At 48.2% G+C, this 17,449-nt stretch overlaps 1 protein-coding gene across 3 annotated transcripts in view; it reads left to right on the top strand.

The window, feature by feature from the left end:
* Positions 1-17,449, top strand: part of TTC7A (tetratricopeptide repeat domain 7A) — a 1,536,967-nt gene that overhangs the window by 1,268,508 nt on the left and 251,010 nt on the right. For all 3 annotated transcript variants that reach the window (XM_085612750.1, XM_085612748.1, XM_085612749.1), the window contains one exon: positions 4,373-4,470. In XM_085612750.1, coding sequence (XP_085468876.1) covers positions 4,373-4,470 — 98 coding nt within the window. The remainder of the gene's footprint in view (positions 1-4,372; positions 4,471-17,449) is intronic.

Raw genomic sequence — 17,449 nt, 5'->3', positions numbered from 1 at the left:
GAAAGGCCGGTAGGTGCGGGGCTGGCCTGGGATCAATGGGGCTCTAAAAGGTCAGGAGGGTTGGGACATAGTCAGTTATACATGAAGCGTGTATCTGAGAAGGTGGGAGTGCTGGGGCGGTCGGACGAATGTCAGGCGCTGCTTGGCATGCCACTGACTTCGTCTCAGCCTGATCGGCTTTGGAGAGGCACTGGCTGTCGAGAATCCTCTCCTTGTATGGCTTTTTTCAAGCGCAGCTTAGCCACTTCGCAACATAACAGGTGCAAGTGTATCAAAATGAATGTCCTCAGTTTAACCTATCATGTAAGGGTGAAAGGCTGTATTTCCCGCGCTGGTACAAGTGTTACCGAACTTTCTTAGTAGAGCTGCATGGCCACGGCTGATGGAAGGACAGAATCCGCTATGGTAGAATTTAACAAGAAAGGCATTTTGTGGGTCTTAAACCAAATCTAATGTCCAAACTGGACAGTATGATTGGGGCTGTGAAAAGCTGGGTTACAGTGTTGCATATTTATCTTATGCGACTAACAACCATTGACAAAGCCAATAGTCCTGGCTTGTTGTAGGTGTAATGTTAGTTGTTGTATTGTATATCTGGATGCAAAGACATAAGCAGCAAAATACCAGTCCGCAGCATACTAGGCCAAGCACATATTTTTGCGTAAATGTTTATGCGTACCATTAATTGCATTGGCCATGCCCCTTTGTGAGACTCCTCCCCCCCCCCGTTTTTGTATCCCATTTAAAGCCCTGCCTTCATCTTTTGCAGAGAAGAGGCATCCTGTGCATTTATAACCACAGATGTATTTTACTGTCGTAAAAAATCCACAAGAAGAAGAGATTACCAGAAGTTAGAGGTTTAGAGTTATATTCCCGAGGGGTGGCATGACGCTTTGCCCCCAAAATGCAGGAGGAAGTATGAGTGTGAGGTGAAGCAGGAATGCGTTTTTTAAAACTGGTTATGCCTTGGCACTTGGTCTGTACAAAATGGCCTGAATGTTCGCCCTCTTTAAAATAACGATGTGGATGGTCATTCATGAACAGGATGTGATGGCTGATCAGAAACATAAACAACTTTGCATCTTCTGGGCACTGGTGTTTCACCTTGCAGTGTTTAACAGATCCTCCATTGGTCTCATGAGCGTTGGAGGGTGCGGTAAGGGCCCGGCCGTTGAAGCACTTCTCCTTGGAGATGTGTGATGTTTTTAAAACAAACATAAAACAGTGGCTCTCATGCCTGCAATGTCTTCATCCCGGGAGCCTATATGCTGCTCCGTGCCACGCCTATCCCTACTGTGGCTACGAAAAGTGCTCTTTTCAATTGCGGAAAAAAATGGCTGTGCCCGCAGAGCCCGAGAGACAGCAAGGGAGCGGGAGGTGAATTGAGAAAAATAGTGCTCCAAACCACATAAATGCCGCTTAGGGAAGGGCCACGACACGTGCGTTTACTACGCACGACATTACATCGCAGGCGCCATTACATCGTGGGCGCTTTTACAACGCAGGTGCCGGGACACGGACAGCGGGGAGACAACGCTGGAACCACGACGAGAGACAGGTCAGGACGACGCTGTACTCGTAGTGTTTTAGGCTTTAGGGTAGTTGATGGGGAGTGTAGTTTAGGGGGCTGTTTTAGGCTTTAGGGCTTAGGGTTAATAGTAGTATATGGTAGATTTTTAGGCTTTAGGGTTAGGGCTTAGGGTTAAGAGTCGTATATGGTAGTGTTTTAGGCTTAGGGTTTAGGGCTTAGGGTTAATAGTAGTATATGGTAGTGTTTTAGGGTTTAGGGTTAAGAGTCGTATATGGTAGTGTTTTAGGCTTTAGGGTTAGGGCTTAGGGTTAATAGTAGTGTATGGTACTGTTTTTGGCTTTACTGTTTATGCCTTAGGGTTGAGGGTAGTGTCAGGGGGTTGTAGTGGGTTTGGTACGTTGCTATATTAGGTCGTTGTGTTGGGTCGTTTATACACTTTACTGTTTTGTGTCAGGGTGTCGTATGGTGTTTTGGGGGGCCGTTAGGGAGAATTTTGCGGTGTGATAGAATGCGTGGTCTTTGTGTGCGTTGTAAAGGGCTTTTGCATGCATGTGAAGGCGGAGTGCGATGTAATGGTTTGCATGGGAAATGCATGCGATGTAATGGTGCATGCAATGTAAAGAATGCGATGTTATGTTATGGAATGCATTGTTTTCGTTTGCGTTGCATCATCATACATCCAATCAGGGCAGTCGCTATGGGAGGAAACAAACCACCACAAGGTGGGACAAATAACAAGTTGCACATGTTACAAGCATTGATTTGTGCACGCCACAAAAAACAACCAATCAAAAGTGATGGGCACGGTCAAAGCCCCAGAGCAGATTACAGCAGGTCGAGAGGCAGCGCATGCGCTGCCAGGCTCGACCTAAAAATATTGAGAAGAATCAACTCCCTGTCAAGCAACCTAGTTCTCCTGAATGGGTTCATTCACGGCACTTGTTAGATAGATGGCATTCCTTCTGAAGAACGAGCAAGAAATGTGTGAACGGATAGCAGATAGACTTTGGCCTCGTTCGTGGCTGATGCGATTCAGGGGCACGCTTTGCCGCTTTACCTTGGTATGATCCGTCTTAACACGTGCCATGTCTTAAGTTTCTGTACTTTGAAAAAAATATTTGACAAGTCAGACCGCTGGAAATGCTGCAATTTATGTAAAAGCAGTTTTTCAGGATTACAGCAATATGCTCTCTATTCGTTGAGAGGCAGGCCAGCAGTATGTGTGCTTGCCAGTGCCTCCTTTCAAATGAAAAATCACATTCTGAACAAAAGGTCGTGGCATCAATCAGCTCATAAGCAGAGCTATGCAAAATCTGGATTTATTTGTATTAGATGCAAGTGCTGTTGGCTTTGTTTCTGTAAACCATGCCCCAGTTCAATTTGTTTCTATATTAGCCAGCATCCCGGATTACCTTCCCGACATTGGCAGTGCGTGTGTAGTTTGCCACTTTGCAATGTTATATAATCAGGGCCAGCCTAGTCGCCGGGGTATGCAACATTTATGAAACTCCCTCATACGCATATGCACACGAACACACCAGCACCCACTTAGCCAACCGGACCCTCTATCAATGCATTCATTCTGGCTCAGCACTTTTAGAACGTGAGCCTATGGACACTCCCCCCAAACATACAAAAGCACTGACACTGAAGGTCATCCCACTCGAAGCAACCACCAAAGACGATGGCAAAATATGCACAAGGAGGTCACAATGTGATCATCTCCAATAGGTTGGTAATGTGAAGATTGGATGAGGGGTGGAAACTAAAATATTGAATCCCCTTTTAGTACAGTTCCAGGCTGAAAGGTATTAAGGGCCCACTTTTTAGCAATGCCCCAAACAGAAAGCAAGGTGTCATTTAACGATTTTTCAAGCAAGAAATGAAATGACATGGCATCGCGTAATCTAACATACGTTTTGCACTTGTTAGAGAACGGCCATGCCCTCTGCAGAGTGGATTTCAATCCAATCGAATGCTGTAATGTTCCTGACACAATCTGACTTTAAACAAAATCTCCTGTAAAGTTGTATTTCATTCCAAGTGATTTTATTTTAACCATAATTAATAACCCAGTGTGCTTTAAATTGTGCCATTTGCTAAGAAGATTTCTGAGTGGACAATTTGATCTAAGATCCTTCAAATTTCCATTCGTGTTCTAAATATTCCAACTGAGTCAATGATGTCAGTAAATTCAAAATGCGCTGTGCTCCTTTTGATGTTTACTGTTTCGTTCAATTACAAAAGAATCCATACTGGGAGGTGGTTGGTTTCCCATCCCCATGCCGCCCTTTAACCTTGTTGTAGGTTCTGTGGGTCATACCTTCTGAAGCATGACTTGTAGCTCTGTGCCTGTCTCTACAAAGGCAATGTTGAACAGAGTGAAATCTGACCAAGACAGCTCTTCCAAGACTACTCTCAGCTGCACCTCTTTCCATTGTTGATTGGTGCCACATTGGTTTGCAGGGCACTTTATTACTTTGCCTGGAGAAGACTGTAGGTTCCTCAGAAACAGCAGAGCAGTATTGCATATCACTGCTGCTGACAAGGGACTGTAACACTGAAACATGGAGACTCCTATCTCCACAGAGAATTAGAAGCTAGAGAATGCCAATGGACTGCTATTGGACTGCCTGCACAACAATGTTGATGCATTTGTAAACTTTTTTGGGTTGGACGTCGGAAATTTTTGCAATGTGCTTTCTGAATATATTCATTGCTTTGTGCAAAGGTTGGAACAGGCAACGCCATAACATTCGCTTGAATCTTCTGAGTGGGTTTGCATTGTGCCACGTGTTCTTGACTATATAATAAACATTACACGGTTATATTTCCCTGCAGTGGATCAGAGAAAGAAACTAGCCTAGCTGAAGAACAATTTTCCCCAAAACCCAGCGCAATTCACCTTGCTCTTCCTGATGTCCACGACCCTGACAATGGTAAGTTATGAAAAAAGCACGTTTTGGATTTTTCCTTAGAATATTGTTACTTTTTTTCTGTTAAATATCGTGTGTTGGAAAATGGCCCTCCCTGAAGGGTCATCCCAAATGTTTTGCCTCCCTCCTCCTATTTTTCTGATCTTGTTTTTGTTTGCTTTAGGGCTCTGAGCACTTTAGCACTGCTGACCAGCGCTAAAGTGCATGTGCTTTCTCCTGTAAACATGGTGACATTGGTTTATACATGTTTGGCATATTTAATTTACTTGTAAGTCCCTTGTAAACTGTTATACCATATACCCAGGGCCTGTAAGTTAAATGCTATTAGAGGGCTACAATACTAATTCTGCCACCCACCTAAGTAGCCTTTCAAACCCCTCTCAGGCCTGCCACTGCAGTCCCTGTGTGTGCAGTTTACCGCCCCCTCAACTTGGCATTTAAAACTACTTGTTAGGCCTAAAACTTCTCTTTTGTTACATGTAAGTCACCCCTTAGGTAGGCCCTAGGTAGATATTAGAGATGGAGGTCTCTTGTTGGCAGTAGTTTACACCCTGTCCAAGTAGGGACCGTTCCTTTTAGTCAGGGTAAAAGTTCCGCACCCCAAAAAAAACTCTTATCGCCCTCGGTAGCTTGGCACGAGCCGTCAGGCTTATCGCAGAGGCAATGTGTAAAGTATTTGTACATAACAGACACAGTAACACAGTGAAAACACTACAAATGGACACCACATCAGTTTAGAAAAATAAACAATCTTGATCTAAACCAAACAAGACCAAAACGACAAAAATCCAACATGCGTAACTCAAAATGTAACTTTTAAAAGATTTAACCCCTTGCGTGCCCATGATGGAACCACTCCGTCATTAGCCACGCGCGGTGTGTGCCCATGACAGAGTGGTTCCGTCATGCTGCGGCCGCTCCGCCCACGCGTCGCTGATTCCCCGCCTGTGCGGGCGAATTAACGAGTGGGCGGAGTCGTGACGGAACCACTCCGTCATGAGCACAGCTCGCCCGTGACTCATGACGGAGTGGTTCCGTCACGAGCATGGTGGCGCCGCGCTCACCCCGCAGCCCCCCAGCGCCGCGGCAGAATTCGCGCCGCGGCGAAGGGGTTAAGCAATTCTGTCCATAGAATTCTATGGATGCATTGATTTTAGCACAAAGTACCTTTGACGCTACAAAATCCAAGACGAAAAACAGCCGCAAAGGAGGAAAGCATCAGAAAACACAGCAATACGTCGGTTCTTGAGTCCCAGGGAAATGGAGGCGTCTGTTCTGCTGCACGCAGGAGAAGTGTTGGGTCGATTCCTTAATGCAAGGAGAAGCAATGCGTAGATTTCTGGAGGCGACGCCTTTTGGTGGGGCGATGCGTTGGAAACTTGGTGCACAGGTGCGATGCGTGGAAATCCGGACGTGCTGGGGGGATGCAGCGGTGTTGAAACTGGTGCTGCATTCTTCCAGCTGTGGACCTGTGATGCGTTGATTCTCTCAACCACACTGCAGAGCCTGCATCAGAATTGGAGCGGGGTCTCGGACTTCAGAGACACGGTGCTCTGGACTCAGGCTTCAGCAGTTCTTCGGGCCACGAACAAGTGCTGCATCGATGTTTCAGCCGCATCGCTGTGAGACATTACTTTTTTTAATCGCACGGCAAGCTTGCGACGGCAAAACAGCACTAGAAAGATGATGCATGAATTTTCAAGTCTTGAAGCAGCAAAACCACCTCCAAGGGCCCAGAACTGGATTTGGCACCACTTGGCAGGCCAGAAGACCCAGCAGTGGAGTTCAGGGGGGCTGCAAATGAAGTCTTGGATGGCCCTGTGACTTTCAACAGGAGGCAATCACACACAAGCTGTTGGAGGACCTTGGAAAAGCAACTCACAAGAAAGCAAGAGTCCAGTTCTTTCACTGCTCTCAAATAGAAGCAGCAACTGCAGGCCAACCCAGCAGCAAAGCAACACTCAGCAACGGGGCAGTACACCTCCTGACAGCTCGTCAGCTGTTCTTCTTGGCAGAGTTCTCAGTCCAGAAGTGTCCTAAAAATGTGGGGTTGCAGGTCCAATACTTATACCCCTTTTGGCCTTTAAAGTTGGCATACTACAAAGGAAAGTCTTTGTTGTTCACAATGTGAGAAGTTGGCCTGGTATATGTTGTCCACTAGTTATAGTGGACACCCTGTACCAGTCCAAACAACCCCTTATTGGTTATAGGTTAAAGAAAACATGTATTGAAAGCTATCCTAGTGGTAGCTATGGAGAGCAGCCTTCAAGCTAAGTCTTAAAGGAATGTAAAGTAGCTTGTTTTACCAGTCTATAATCTCTTGAGTGCCTAAATGAAAGACAACCACACCAGGTTTATATATAAAATATATGTATTTATTTCTAAACACACCCTCCTAGACTCTTTATGAGGCTAGAGGTCAAAACACATAAGTTACACTTCAAATAGGACAGTAATAAGCACAAATACACGTCAGGCCCTGGGGCGAGCCAAACCATATACTAATAGTGGTATAAGAACCACGACTTAACTAGACACAAGGCATAGAGCCTGTAGAATCTCTGGGACCCCAAGGAACCACCCAAGGTAGTGACACAGGGGACCCACGGGGGCCGTTTGCAGTGTGAGAACACAGCCTCAAGCATCTGCTAGCTTCTATGGGGAAAGTCGCGGTTAGAGTTTTAAAGATTAGGGACACTTAGAATTGAGTCAGGGCCAAACCCTTTTGGTCTTAGGAAGTTCTAGGGTCAACACCCACGGGAGCGCCGGAGTACTCGTGTTACCTCACCCAGGGAAGCCGGGTGCATAGGTGTCAAATGGTGTCGGGTCGCTTCGTCAATTTCAGTGGGAGCTGTCGAAGAAGTGCTGCTGCCAGGAAGATGCAAAGTGTCAGAAGAGATCCAAGCCTGGACCCAAGACGAGAAGAACCTGAAAGCAGAGGGGACAGAGTATGGGTCACTAGCCAGTGACCATGAAGATGATAGGCAGATGCCCACCGATGTCTGGTGATTTCAGGTGAAGAAGGTGAAGCTTGACTCTTCAGCCACGAGGACCAGAAGGCATCAAGGACAACCAGGAGCTGGATTCGAGCTGTTCCACAAAGGATGTCGAGTGCTGCGGTGTCGGGGTCCGGATTGGACTCACCAAGCCTTGGCAACAGCAACCCACGCAGAAACGAGAAAGATGCTTTGGTGCAGACCAGCAAGGTCTGAGGGACTCACCACTTGGTAGGGAGTCAGGGCACATCTGGAGCAACTAGGGAAGCCCAAGGAAATTCAAAGTTACCCCCTCAGGGACCCACCAGTCGACGGACCAGGGATCGCGAAGGGACCTCGAGACGAAACACAATTAGGCTGCCCAAGGGTCATTCGGAGTGACCAGGCTGACAATCTTTGGTGGATTCAGTGCTCGAGGTGGGGGCTACATGTCAGCCCAAGCACGACTTCAGGAGACGTCGAGAAGTCAATGCACTTGCAAAAGTGCACGGTGACCAGGAGTTCCGGTTCCACGCTACTCACGAGGGCTGCGGGTCTCAGCTTTGCTGGGTACTTGGGTCGGCCTCTGGGATGTCTGGAAATCCTCTTCCTGGGCTGCAAATACTTCGGAGTCTGGCAGGAGCTTCGGAAATGCAGACCATAAAATTGCTTCGTTGGTGCCCGCCAAGCAGGGGAGTTACTCCTTGACCCCATGGGAGATTTCTTCAGTCCTCTAGTCTTGAGTAGAGCGTCGAAGTTCCAGGATTCAGCTTCAGAGTTTCGTCCAGGGATATCTAAAGTTCTGGTTACAGAGGTTCCTTACTTATACCTAAGGAAGGGGTTGGACTAGCTCTGGGGACCCACCTGTGGGAGGGTTTGGAAAGAGGGGTGCCTACACCCATTTCCTTTGTCCAGTTTCGCGCCAGAGCAGGGGCTGGAAGCTCCTGAACCGGTTTGAGCTGGACTATGCACAGGGACACCAAATGTGCCCCCAGTGCAGGACTTCAAAGCACTCAGAGAGTGCTCCCACCCAGCCCCAATACACATTAGCCTGTCTGGGAGGTGGTTACACCTCCCTGTGACAGGAAACCTATTGTCCAGGCCTCCCCTGCCAGAGTTACGATCAGCAGCAGGAGGCCAGACCCGTGTCTGTGGCTGCAGCATCCATTTTTTTATGCCAGGGTCTATTAGGTTTCTCCCGGGTATACCAGTGGGTACATGTCTCTCCTTCTAGAAGGGTGAAATTCTAACCCCGCCGCCAAAACTGGTGGGGGTGGGGTAGGATTCCAAAGTGTTTGACACCAAACACGACATGTTTCCGTGCAACCATCCCAAAGTTAGCATTTACCTCGAGGTTGTAATGCACTTAAGAGTATATAATCAGACTGCAGAAGGACTCTGCTCATGCAGGGGCACCCTCTCACATAAGAACCAAGCACTCTGCCTTCAGGATTGATAAGGCCTGATATAGGAGTGAAATATAGGTTTATATGTGTGTATATATGTAGTGATACAAGTAACCTATATCATAGTAAGGGGTGCATGCACCACCTTACCCAGGCTGCAGTAGCACACCTGTGGTGTCATTTTGGGTGGCTTTCCAGGGGTGGCATAATACATGCTTCAGCCCCTGGTTGGCCTCTGGGGTACGTATGCCCTGGGTATATAGTGTACCATATACTAGGGACTCACAAGGGTACCTCAGGATCCAGTCTGTGGTGTACCTAAAGTACATGCAATCAATCTAGAGAGGAAGCAGCTAGGCTGGGGCCCTGAATAGCAGGGTCCCAGCCAGACTATAGTCGAAAAACAGTTAAACACCAGCAAAAAGTGGGGGTAAACATGTGAAGCAGATCCTACTCTCCTGCACACAAGATCCAGCCTTGCCCTGCCTTGGCTTCAGACACACTACAGGGGGTGGAGACAGCATTGTGAGAGGGCAGGCACAGCCCTATTTAGATGTGTAAGACAACTCCTCCCACCACTCTAGCTCAGGAAGACCCGTCAGCCGGGTAATGGGCCATCAGGATATGCAGGGCACACCTCGGCTCCCTTTGTGTGACTGTCTAGAGTGAATGCACAAACAGCCTCTTTCAGTCTGAACCAGACATTGATTACACAGGCAGACAGAGACACAGAATTGTAAAGCAAGAAAATGCCATCTTTCTAAAAGTGGCATTTTCAAACACACAATTTAAAAACCAACTTCACTAAAAGATGTATTTTTAAATCCCGAGTGCAGGGAACCCAAACTACAAATCTCCATCTTTTCCCAATAAAAAATTACACTTGTAAGTTGTTACAAGGCAGCTCCAATCATAACCTATGGGCGAGATAGCCCGTGCAATAGTGAAAAACGAAGTTGGCAGTATTTCACTAGCAGGATATGCAAAATACACCAGCACATGTCCTACCTTTCACATACACTGCACCCTCACCATAAGGCTTTCTCTGGCCTACCGTTGGGGGGCCTTACTGTAGAAAAAGAGAAGGTTTGTGCCTGGCAAGTGGGTGCACTTGCCAGGTCGACATGGCAGTTTAAAACTGCACTCACAGACACTGCAATGGCAGGCCTGAGCCATGTTTGCAGGGCTACTCATGTGAGTGGCACAATCAGTGCTATATGCCCACTATTAGCATTTGATTTATGGGCCCCGGGCACACATAGTGCACTTCCTTAGGGACTTACAAGTAAATCAAATATGTCAATCATGGATAAACCAACACAGGGAGCACTTGCACTTTAGCATTGATCAGCAGTGGTAAAGTGCCCAGAGTATACAAACCAGCAAAAATGAAGTCCGGCACACAGTCCAAATATACAGAAGGTAGAGGCAAAAAGACAGGGAAAACCATGCCAAGAATGCCAGGTCTAACAGTAACCCTAAGGGTAGGGTGCTCTGTAAGTAAAAGGTAGGACATGCACTTTTGTTCTGCATGTCCTGGTAGTGACAAACAGCCTATTTAAGTTTTTCACTACCGTGAGTCCTACTCCTCTCATAGGTTAGCATTGGGAATTCCTTTAAACACTTTTAAGCTGAAATTCCTGAACAAGAGAGGAGTAGCTTTTTCGTGTTTCATGTTTGGAATGGTAAGGACAAATCCTCCTTACTGGTGAAGTTGGATTTAACATTACTGTTTTAGAAATGCCACTTTTAGAAAGTGACTTATTTGGGGGTTGGGTCTTTATGTAAACAGCTAGTTTGGGCTTCTTTTACATTTAAAAATAGCAGGGGATAGCTGCATTTATTCAACCATCAACTTTTGAAAATCAAGGCCAAGGCAATTATATATCTTGGTCTGTGTATTTATTCACAGTTTCTTTTATTATCATTTCAACAATATTTATTTACATTTGAACATTTCTTAGAGTGCCACATTTAAACAATTTTCATACACATAAAAGTACACCCGTGTTATCACTGCTAAGCCGATTATGCAAAAGATATTATTTTTCACATTTAACTGTAAATTGTGCTTAAGAAGAAAAACAAAAAGCTAATAGTGCTCATGTAACCAGTCAACAATTTTGGCATAAAACCTAATAGTGCTCTTAAAACCAGTCAACAATTTCAACATGGCACAGAGGTTATAATCACTGTCCTCCTATACATCGTGAACCACTTGCTATAAGTGTCTCTTGGGGCTTCCAACATTTTTGATTATAGTGGGATTTCAGTTTAATATAATTGCCCACTAAACAGATGGAGTTTTGGTTAGGCTCTCCCCAAGCATTTCCGCTAATGCGTTATGAACCTCTTGTTATTTTGGGGTTCACCCCTGGACTTTGTCTGGCTGTGTTCTTGTGTCACTTGTGGTTGTACACTTGTGTGGACTTTTCCTTATATTCTTATGACAGACTAAGTCTGGCTTAGTTCTGTCTTTATTCTGCTTTTGTTTTTATTTGGAAGTTCACATTTTTATTTTTTATTTATTTGCAGAGTTTTATATAGCGCTGGCTAGACCCGGAGGGATCCGATGGCTTTATATGAGGATCAGCGAGTTACAGGTTACAAAATTACATCAGTTACGGGAGCCAAGTATAGGAGAAAAACAGTGAATACACAATAACATGGGTTATTAGCGCATAGCATAGCCAAGACACATGTCAAATGGGGCATGGAAGGTAGGGGCGGAATGGTAAAAAGGGGTAAGGAATGCATAATTGGGTCAGGCAGACCGGCAAGTGGGAAAGTACTTACAAAACTGTCTCAGTAAAAGACATACAAACCAGCTGGGGACCAACAATCATAAACATGGTAGCGATCCTTGCTCTCAGCTATTTCAGGCATGACTGGTCACCTTTTGTTTGTAGTATATATTCAGACCTGAGTAATGGAGCGCGGTCAAGGACAGGTTCATGATATATAGGAGGACCTCTGCACTATGTTGAAGTTGTTGAATGGATTTAAGAGCACTATTAGGTTTTTATGTCATAATTGTTGACTGGTTATATGAGCACTATTTAATTTTTGTTTTCTTCTTAAGCACAATTGCAATTAAGTGTGAAAAATAACATCTTTTTTATAATTGCGGCTTAGCAGTGATAAGCCGTGTATACATTTATGTGTATGGAAATTGTTTAAATGTGGCCTTTCAGACATGTTCAAATGTATATAAATGTTGTTGAAATGATAATGATTGAAACTGTGAATAAATACACAGGCCAAGATAAGTAATTCACTTGATCTTGATTTACAAAAGTTGATGGTTAAATAAATGCAGCTAAACCCTTGTTATTTATAAATACTTTTAGAAAGTGGACATTTCTCTGTGCTCATAACTCGGTGTGCTTTGTAGTCTGTCTCCAATACACATACACATCTGGGCTGGGTGACAGCTAATCTTTGTGCATTCCCTCCAGACAGTCACAAACACATGAAGGTGAGGCTCATCTGCATCTTGAGCACTCATCTGCATTCATCTGTTTCCTGGGAGGCATGGGTGGAGCTAAAACTTACATTTCAATAGGTAGTGTCCTGTCCACACACAAAGCACTGATTTACCCCCTCAGATAACTTGGCAGAAAGGACTGGGTTGAAAGGGAGTCTTGTGCACTTCAGAGAGTTTATTTGAAGTCACCCCCTACACCAAAGACACTTTTGGATATAAGTACTGAATCTCTGAACCCCTAAAATCAAACACATCTGGATGCTGAACTGAACCTGTCAGAAGGACTGCTGTGCTGCTTAAAGCACTAAACTAGACTATCTGAAAGAAGCACGTTAGTTATAGATTCCTTACCTTAGAATTACTCCCAGACATCAGACTGGATCCGGAAAGTTTTTTTCGTCAGCAGTACCCCTGCGCATCGGAAGGTTGTGTCGATCGGCTCCGTGTCCGTCATTGGCGTCGTGGTCGCTGGAATGATGTTGCGGGAGCTACTTAGATGCTGCACTCGCTCGCTGACGTCAGTTCTTTCTTATTCCGCGCCAGCCAGCGCAGATCCTGGAAGAGCGGTACCTCAGTTAATTTTTGACTAACTTTTTCTTGACTTTTGTTGATGTCTTTTTTTGAGTCTTCGACTCCAAAGGTGCACGAGGGATGCCCGGTTTCAAGGCCTGCGGATCCTGTCATCGCATGATTTCAGTGACGGATCCGCATGCCTTTTTTGCCTGGAGCGCGACCACGACCCCATTTCATGATCCGACTGCCAGTCGATGGCGCCGAAGGCTTTGCGGGAGCGGTCCCAAAAGCTGCTTCAATATCGACAGTCGGCTCCGTGCCGTTTGAGGTCCTGGTCCAGAGGGAGGTCGAGGGACCGGTCGCGGAGCCATCCCCATTCCGTTTCGAAATCATCGAAGTCTTCGCACTCGGGGGTCGGGTAAGTCGAAGCATAAGAAGAAGTCAAAGAAGCATTTTTGCTCTTTGACTTCTCCTTGTCGGTCAGCCGATCCGATGAGGCACGAGGGTGGTGCCCCTCCTGCGGCTCCACGCGCAGATCCTGACGAGTCGACTCAGAGTTTCCCTCCCTTTCTGGTACCCGGAGCGACTCCCGCCCTGCTTCGTACGTTCTACGAAGCGAGGCATGCCGTCTTTGGACGTCTCGAACCCGCCGCCACGCCTTCGGGCCCCGCAGACTCGTCTGGGGGGGCCTAGGTCTTTGTTGCCGGCAGCTCCGCCCCCGGTGCCGCAGGCCCCCCTTGGATCCCGGCCTGGATCCGGATCGGCGCCAGTTGACCTTGTTATGCCTCCACCGGCGCAGCTTCCGACGGCACCACTTCCGCGTTCGACGCCGGTTTGCCCCCCGGCTAGCGTCAACCCGACCTCCATCCCGACGTGGAAACGGGGCCGGACTGACGTCGCCCAATGCCAGATCCGGAGCTGAGGGGGTTTTTCATGCCCCTGTTCACTCCTGGGGTCCCATTTCAACCGCAGGGACACCCAGATGATGAAGAGGACTGGAAGGGGTCAGGTGACCCTTTAACTGACCAGTTGGACAATGAACAAGACTGGAGAGAGGAACTGGGGGATGCAGGTGGTTTGGACACCTCCCCTGACCTTCGCATGTTGTCTCTTCCTACCGTGGCTATGGTGCAGGGAGCATCATACCCAGTGGTGTTAGGTAGGGCAGCCGAGGCCCTCAACCTAGCGCTTCCTACGGTGGCGGACAGGACTAACCTCCTGACTGAGGTGCTTCAACCGGCCGCCAGCTCTTTGGAGCCTCTGCTGCCATTTAATGAGGCCCTCACCGATGTCCTTTTGGGCACATGGTACAAGCTAAACACGGGGGCTCCCGGGGACAGGATGTTTGCCCAACACCACCACCCGGCTCTGGGCGACCCCACTTTCCTTTCCCAACACACAACCCCGGAGAACTTGAATGTCCAAGCCTCCGCTTCCAAGAGCTCTTTCCCTACCGCTCCACCAGAAAGGGAATCCAAGAAGCTGGACCACCTTGGCAAGAAAATGTTCTCTTCCACCAGCTTAGGATTGCAGTCCGTAAACACTGCATGTCTCTGGGCTGTTATTCCCACTCTGTGTGGGATACGGTGGCGCAAGTGCTGCCTCAGTGTCCTGAGGAGGCCCGGACAGTTCTCTCCCAGGCTATTGCCGAAGGGAGGGATGCAGCCAAGTTTACGATTCGTTGTGGGCTGGACACCGATGACTCTCTAGGCAGGACCATTTCAACCTCAATAGCGTTTTGTCGCTACGCTTGGATGAGGTCCACTGACTTTTCAGGGGATGTCCAGAACACCTTGATGGACATGCCCTTTGATGGCCGTCGCCTTTCTGGAGACAAAGCAGGCAACGCCCTAGAGCGCTTCAAGGACGCATGGGCGACGGTCAAGTCCTTGGGCCTCTCTGCCCGTCTGGCACAGTCTGCTTTCTGCCCCTTTCGTGGCTACGGAAGGGGTGTCCCGCTATATACGACCCAGAGCCACAGGCCGCAGCAAGTTACCCAACCTTCGCGCAGCCGGAGATGTGGAAACAACCAATGTGGTTCTGTGGGCCAGCGGGCTGGCCAGTCCACCAACCCCCCCTTTGCAGCAGCCTCCAAACCCTCCTAGTCTGACATTTCAGGTCCATCAAACGCCAGTGGGCGGCAGGATTCGCCATCACCTCCCTCACTGGTGCACCATTACGTCAGACAGGTGGGTTTTGCAAATAGTCTGAAGGAGCTAGTCCCTCCCCTTCGAGACTACCCCTCCAGCCATGCCACCACGATAGCACTGCATGTCGGATTATCATCTGGCCCTTCTCCAGCAGGAAGTTACGGCTCTCTTGGCCAAGGGAGCCATCGAGCGCCTTCCTGTCCCAGAAGTAGGTCATGGTTGCTACTCCCACTACTTTCTGGTTCTCAAGAAAGACAGGGGCCTGTGTCCTATCTTGGACCTCAGGGACGTCAATCGCCTCCTTCGGAAGGAGAAGTTCAAGGTGTTGACGCTTGCTCAGGTTTTGTCTGCCCTCAACCCACAAGACTGGATGGTAGCGTTGGACTTGCAGGACGCTTACTTTCACATCCCCGGCCCACCGGCGTTACCTACGGTTCACGGTAGGCCATGAACACTTTCAGTTTACTGTGCTCCCCTTCGGTTTTACCAGCGCCCCTCGGGTGTTCACAAAAGTGATGGCGGTGGTCGCAGCTCATCTGCGCAAATCAGGGGTTTCAGTCTTCCCCTATTCGACGACTGGCTGTTGAAGGCGGGCTCGCCTCAGGCAGTCGTCTCCCACCTCCAGACTATGGCCGACCTCCTGCATTTGCTGGAGTTCTCCATCAACGTGCCGAAGTCGCACCTGATTCCCTCTCAGAAGCTCCTCTTCATTGGAGCGGTTCTGGACACGACACAGTTTCGTGTCTATCCCCCCGAACAGCGAGTCTGGGATATTCGGGCTATAATTCCGATCTTTCAACCTTTATCTCGGGTTTCGGTCAGGATGACCCTGAGGCTGCTGGGACTCATGGCCTCCTGCATCCTGCTGGTCGATCATGCCAGATGGCATATGCAGGCTCTTCAGTGGGACCTGAAGTTCCAGTAGGCGCAGCATCAGGGGAATCTGTCAGATTGTGTCCAGATCTCAGAGGGCACTGCTCAACAACTGGATTTGTGGCTCACAAACAACCAGGATTGGGTCAATGGCAGATCCCGCTCCCTTCCCCAACCAGACCACACTGTTGTGACGGACGCATCCCTCTGGGATGGGGCAGCCACATGGGAGAGGCGGAGATCAGGGGCCACTGGTCTCTGGCGGAGTACGGGCTTCACATCAACCTTCTGGAGCTCTGGGCGATTCGTCTTGCACTGAAAGCATTCCTTCCCTCTGTCTGGGGAGGAGTAGTGCAGGTGTTCACGGACAACACCACCGCCATGTGGTAATGCAACAAACCGGGCAGGGTGGGGTGGGGTCGTGGACCCTATGTCAGGAGGCCCTCCGCCTCTGGACACGGCTGGAAAATCAGGGCTTTTCCTTGGTGGTTCAACACCTGTCCGGTTCTCTGAACGCCAGGGCGGATGAACTCAGCCGCAGGTGCATGATGGATCACAAATGGCATCTTCACTCGGAGGTGGTGCAAGGTATCTTTCAACAGTGGGGAGAGCCTTAGTTAGATCTATTTGCCACCGAAGAGAATGCGCATTGTGAGCAATTCTGCTCGTTGGAATTTCCAAGTCGGCACTCTCTCGGCGACGCTTTTCGTCGCGAGTGGAGTTGCGGTCTGTTGTATGCTTTTCCGCCTCTACCACTTCTGCCCAGAGTGCTGAAGAAGATCAGGCCCGACCGGGCCCAAGTCATTCTTGTGGCTCCGTATTGGGCAAGAGGAGTCTGGTATCCTGAGCTGCTCAACATGGCCATCGATCCTCTGATCAGACTGCCTCTTTGGGAGGATCTTCTGTCGCAGCAGCAGGGAACGGTCCTCCACCCGAACCTGTCCAGTCTCCACCTCCTTGCGTGGAGATTGAGCGGCGGCAGTTGACGTCTTTTGACTTGCCTCTCGAAGTCTGTGATGTAATCTTGGCAGCCAGACGTCCCTCCACAAAACGGCATACACCTGCAGGTGGAACAAATTTGTAGCATGGTGCACAGCGAAGGCTGTGGATCCCATTTCTGACCTTCTTTCTGAAGTACTTGTTGTAAATAATACTCCAAGCCAGAGGTGTTCAGGAGAAGGAGTTTATTCCAACGGATCCTTCAGCCTCTCGTTCTCTAACCCCAACATTCTAACCTGAGCTTCAGCCCCAACGTTCTACAGCTGGGCAATCCCATGAGGCGAGGAAAGGAGGGGGGGAAGAAGGAAGAGGGAAAGAGGGAATGGGACAGGTTACAACACATCTCCCTGCTAGAAGGAGAATTTCAAAAACAGCCTAAATAGGTTAGGATAGACATTCCCCAATACCTAAAAGGATAAAACAAGAAATACAGGAGAAATGCAATACCATAACATATAATATCACAGAGCAAACCTCCTAAACGCTGGAACATGAGCATAAAGGAAATGAAAAGACTAGAGTTACATATTGTAGTCAGCTTGCCAACTTGGAAGTCTACGTACCCTTGCAGCTTTGTGC

Source organism: Triturus cristatus, chromosome 6, assembly GCF_964204655.1.
Source record: "Triturus cristatus chromosome 6, aTriCri1.1, whole genome shotgun sequence".
Taxonomy (NCBI): domain Eukaryota; kingdom Metazoa; phylum Chordata; class Amphibia; order Caudata; family Salamandridae; genus Triturus; species Triturus cristatus.
Note: the sequence above shows the minus strand (reverse complement) of the source record. Positions and strands in the feature narration are given on the sequence as shown.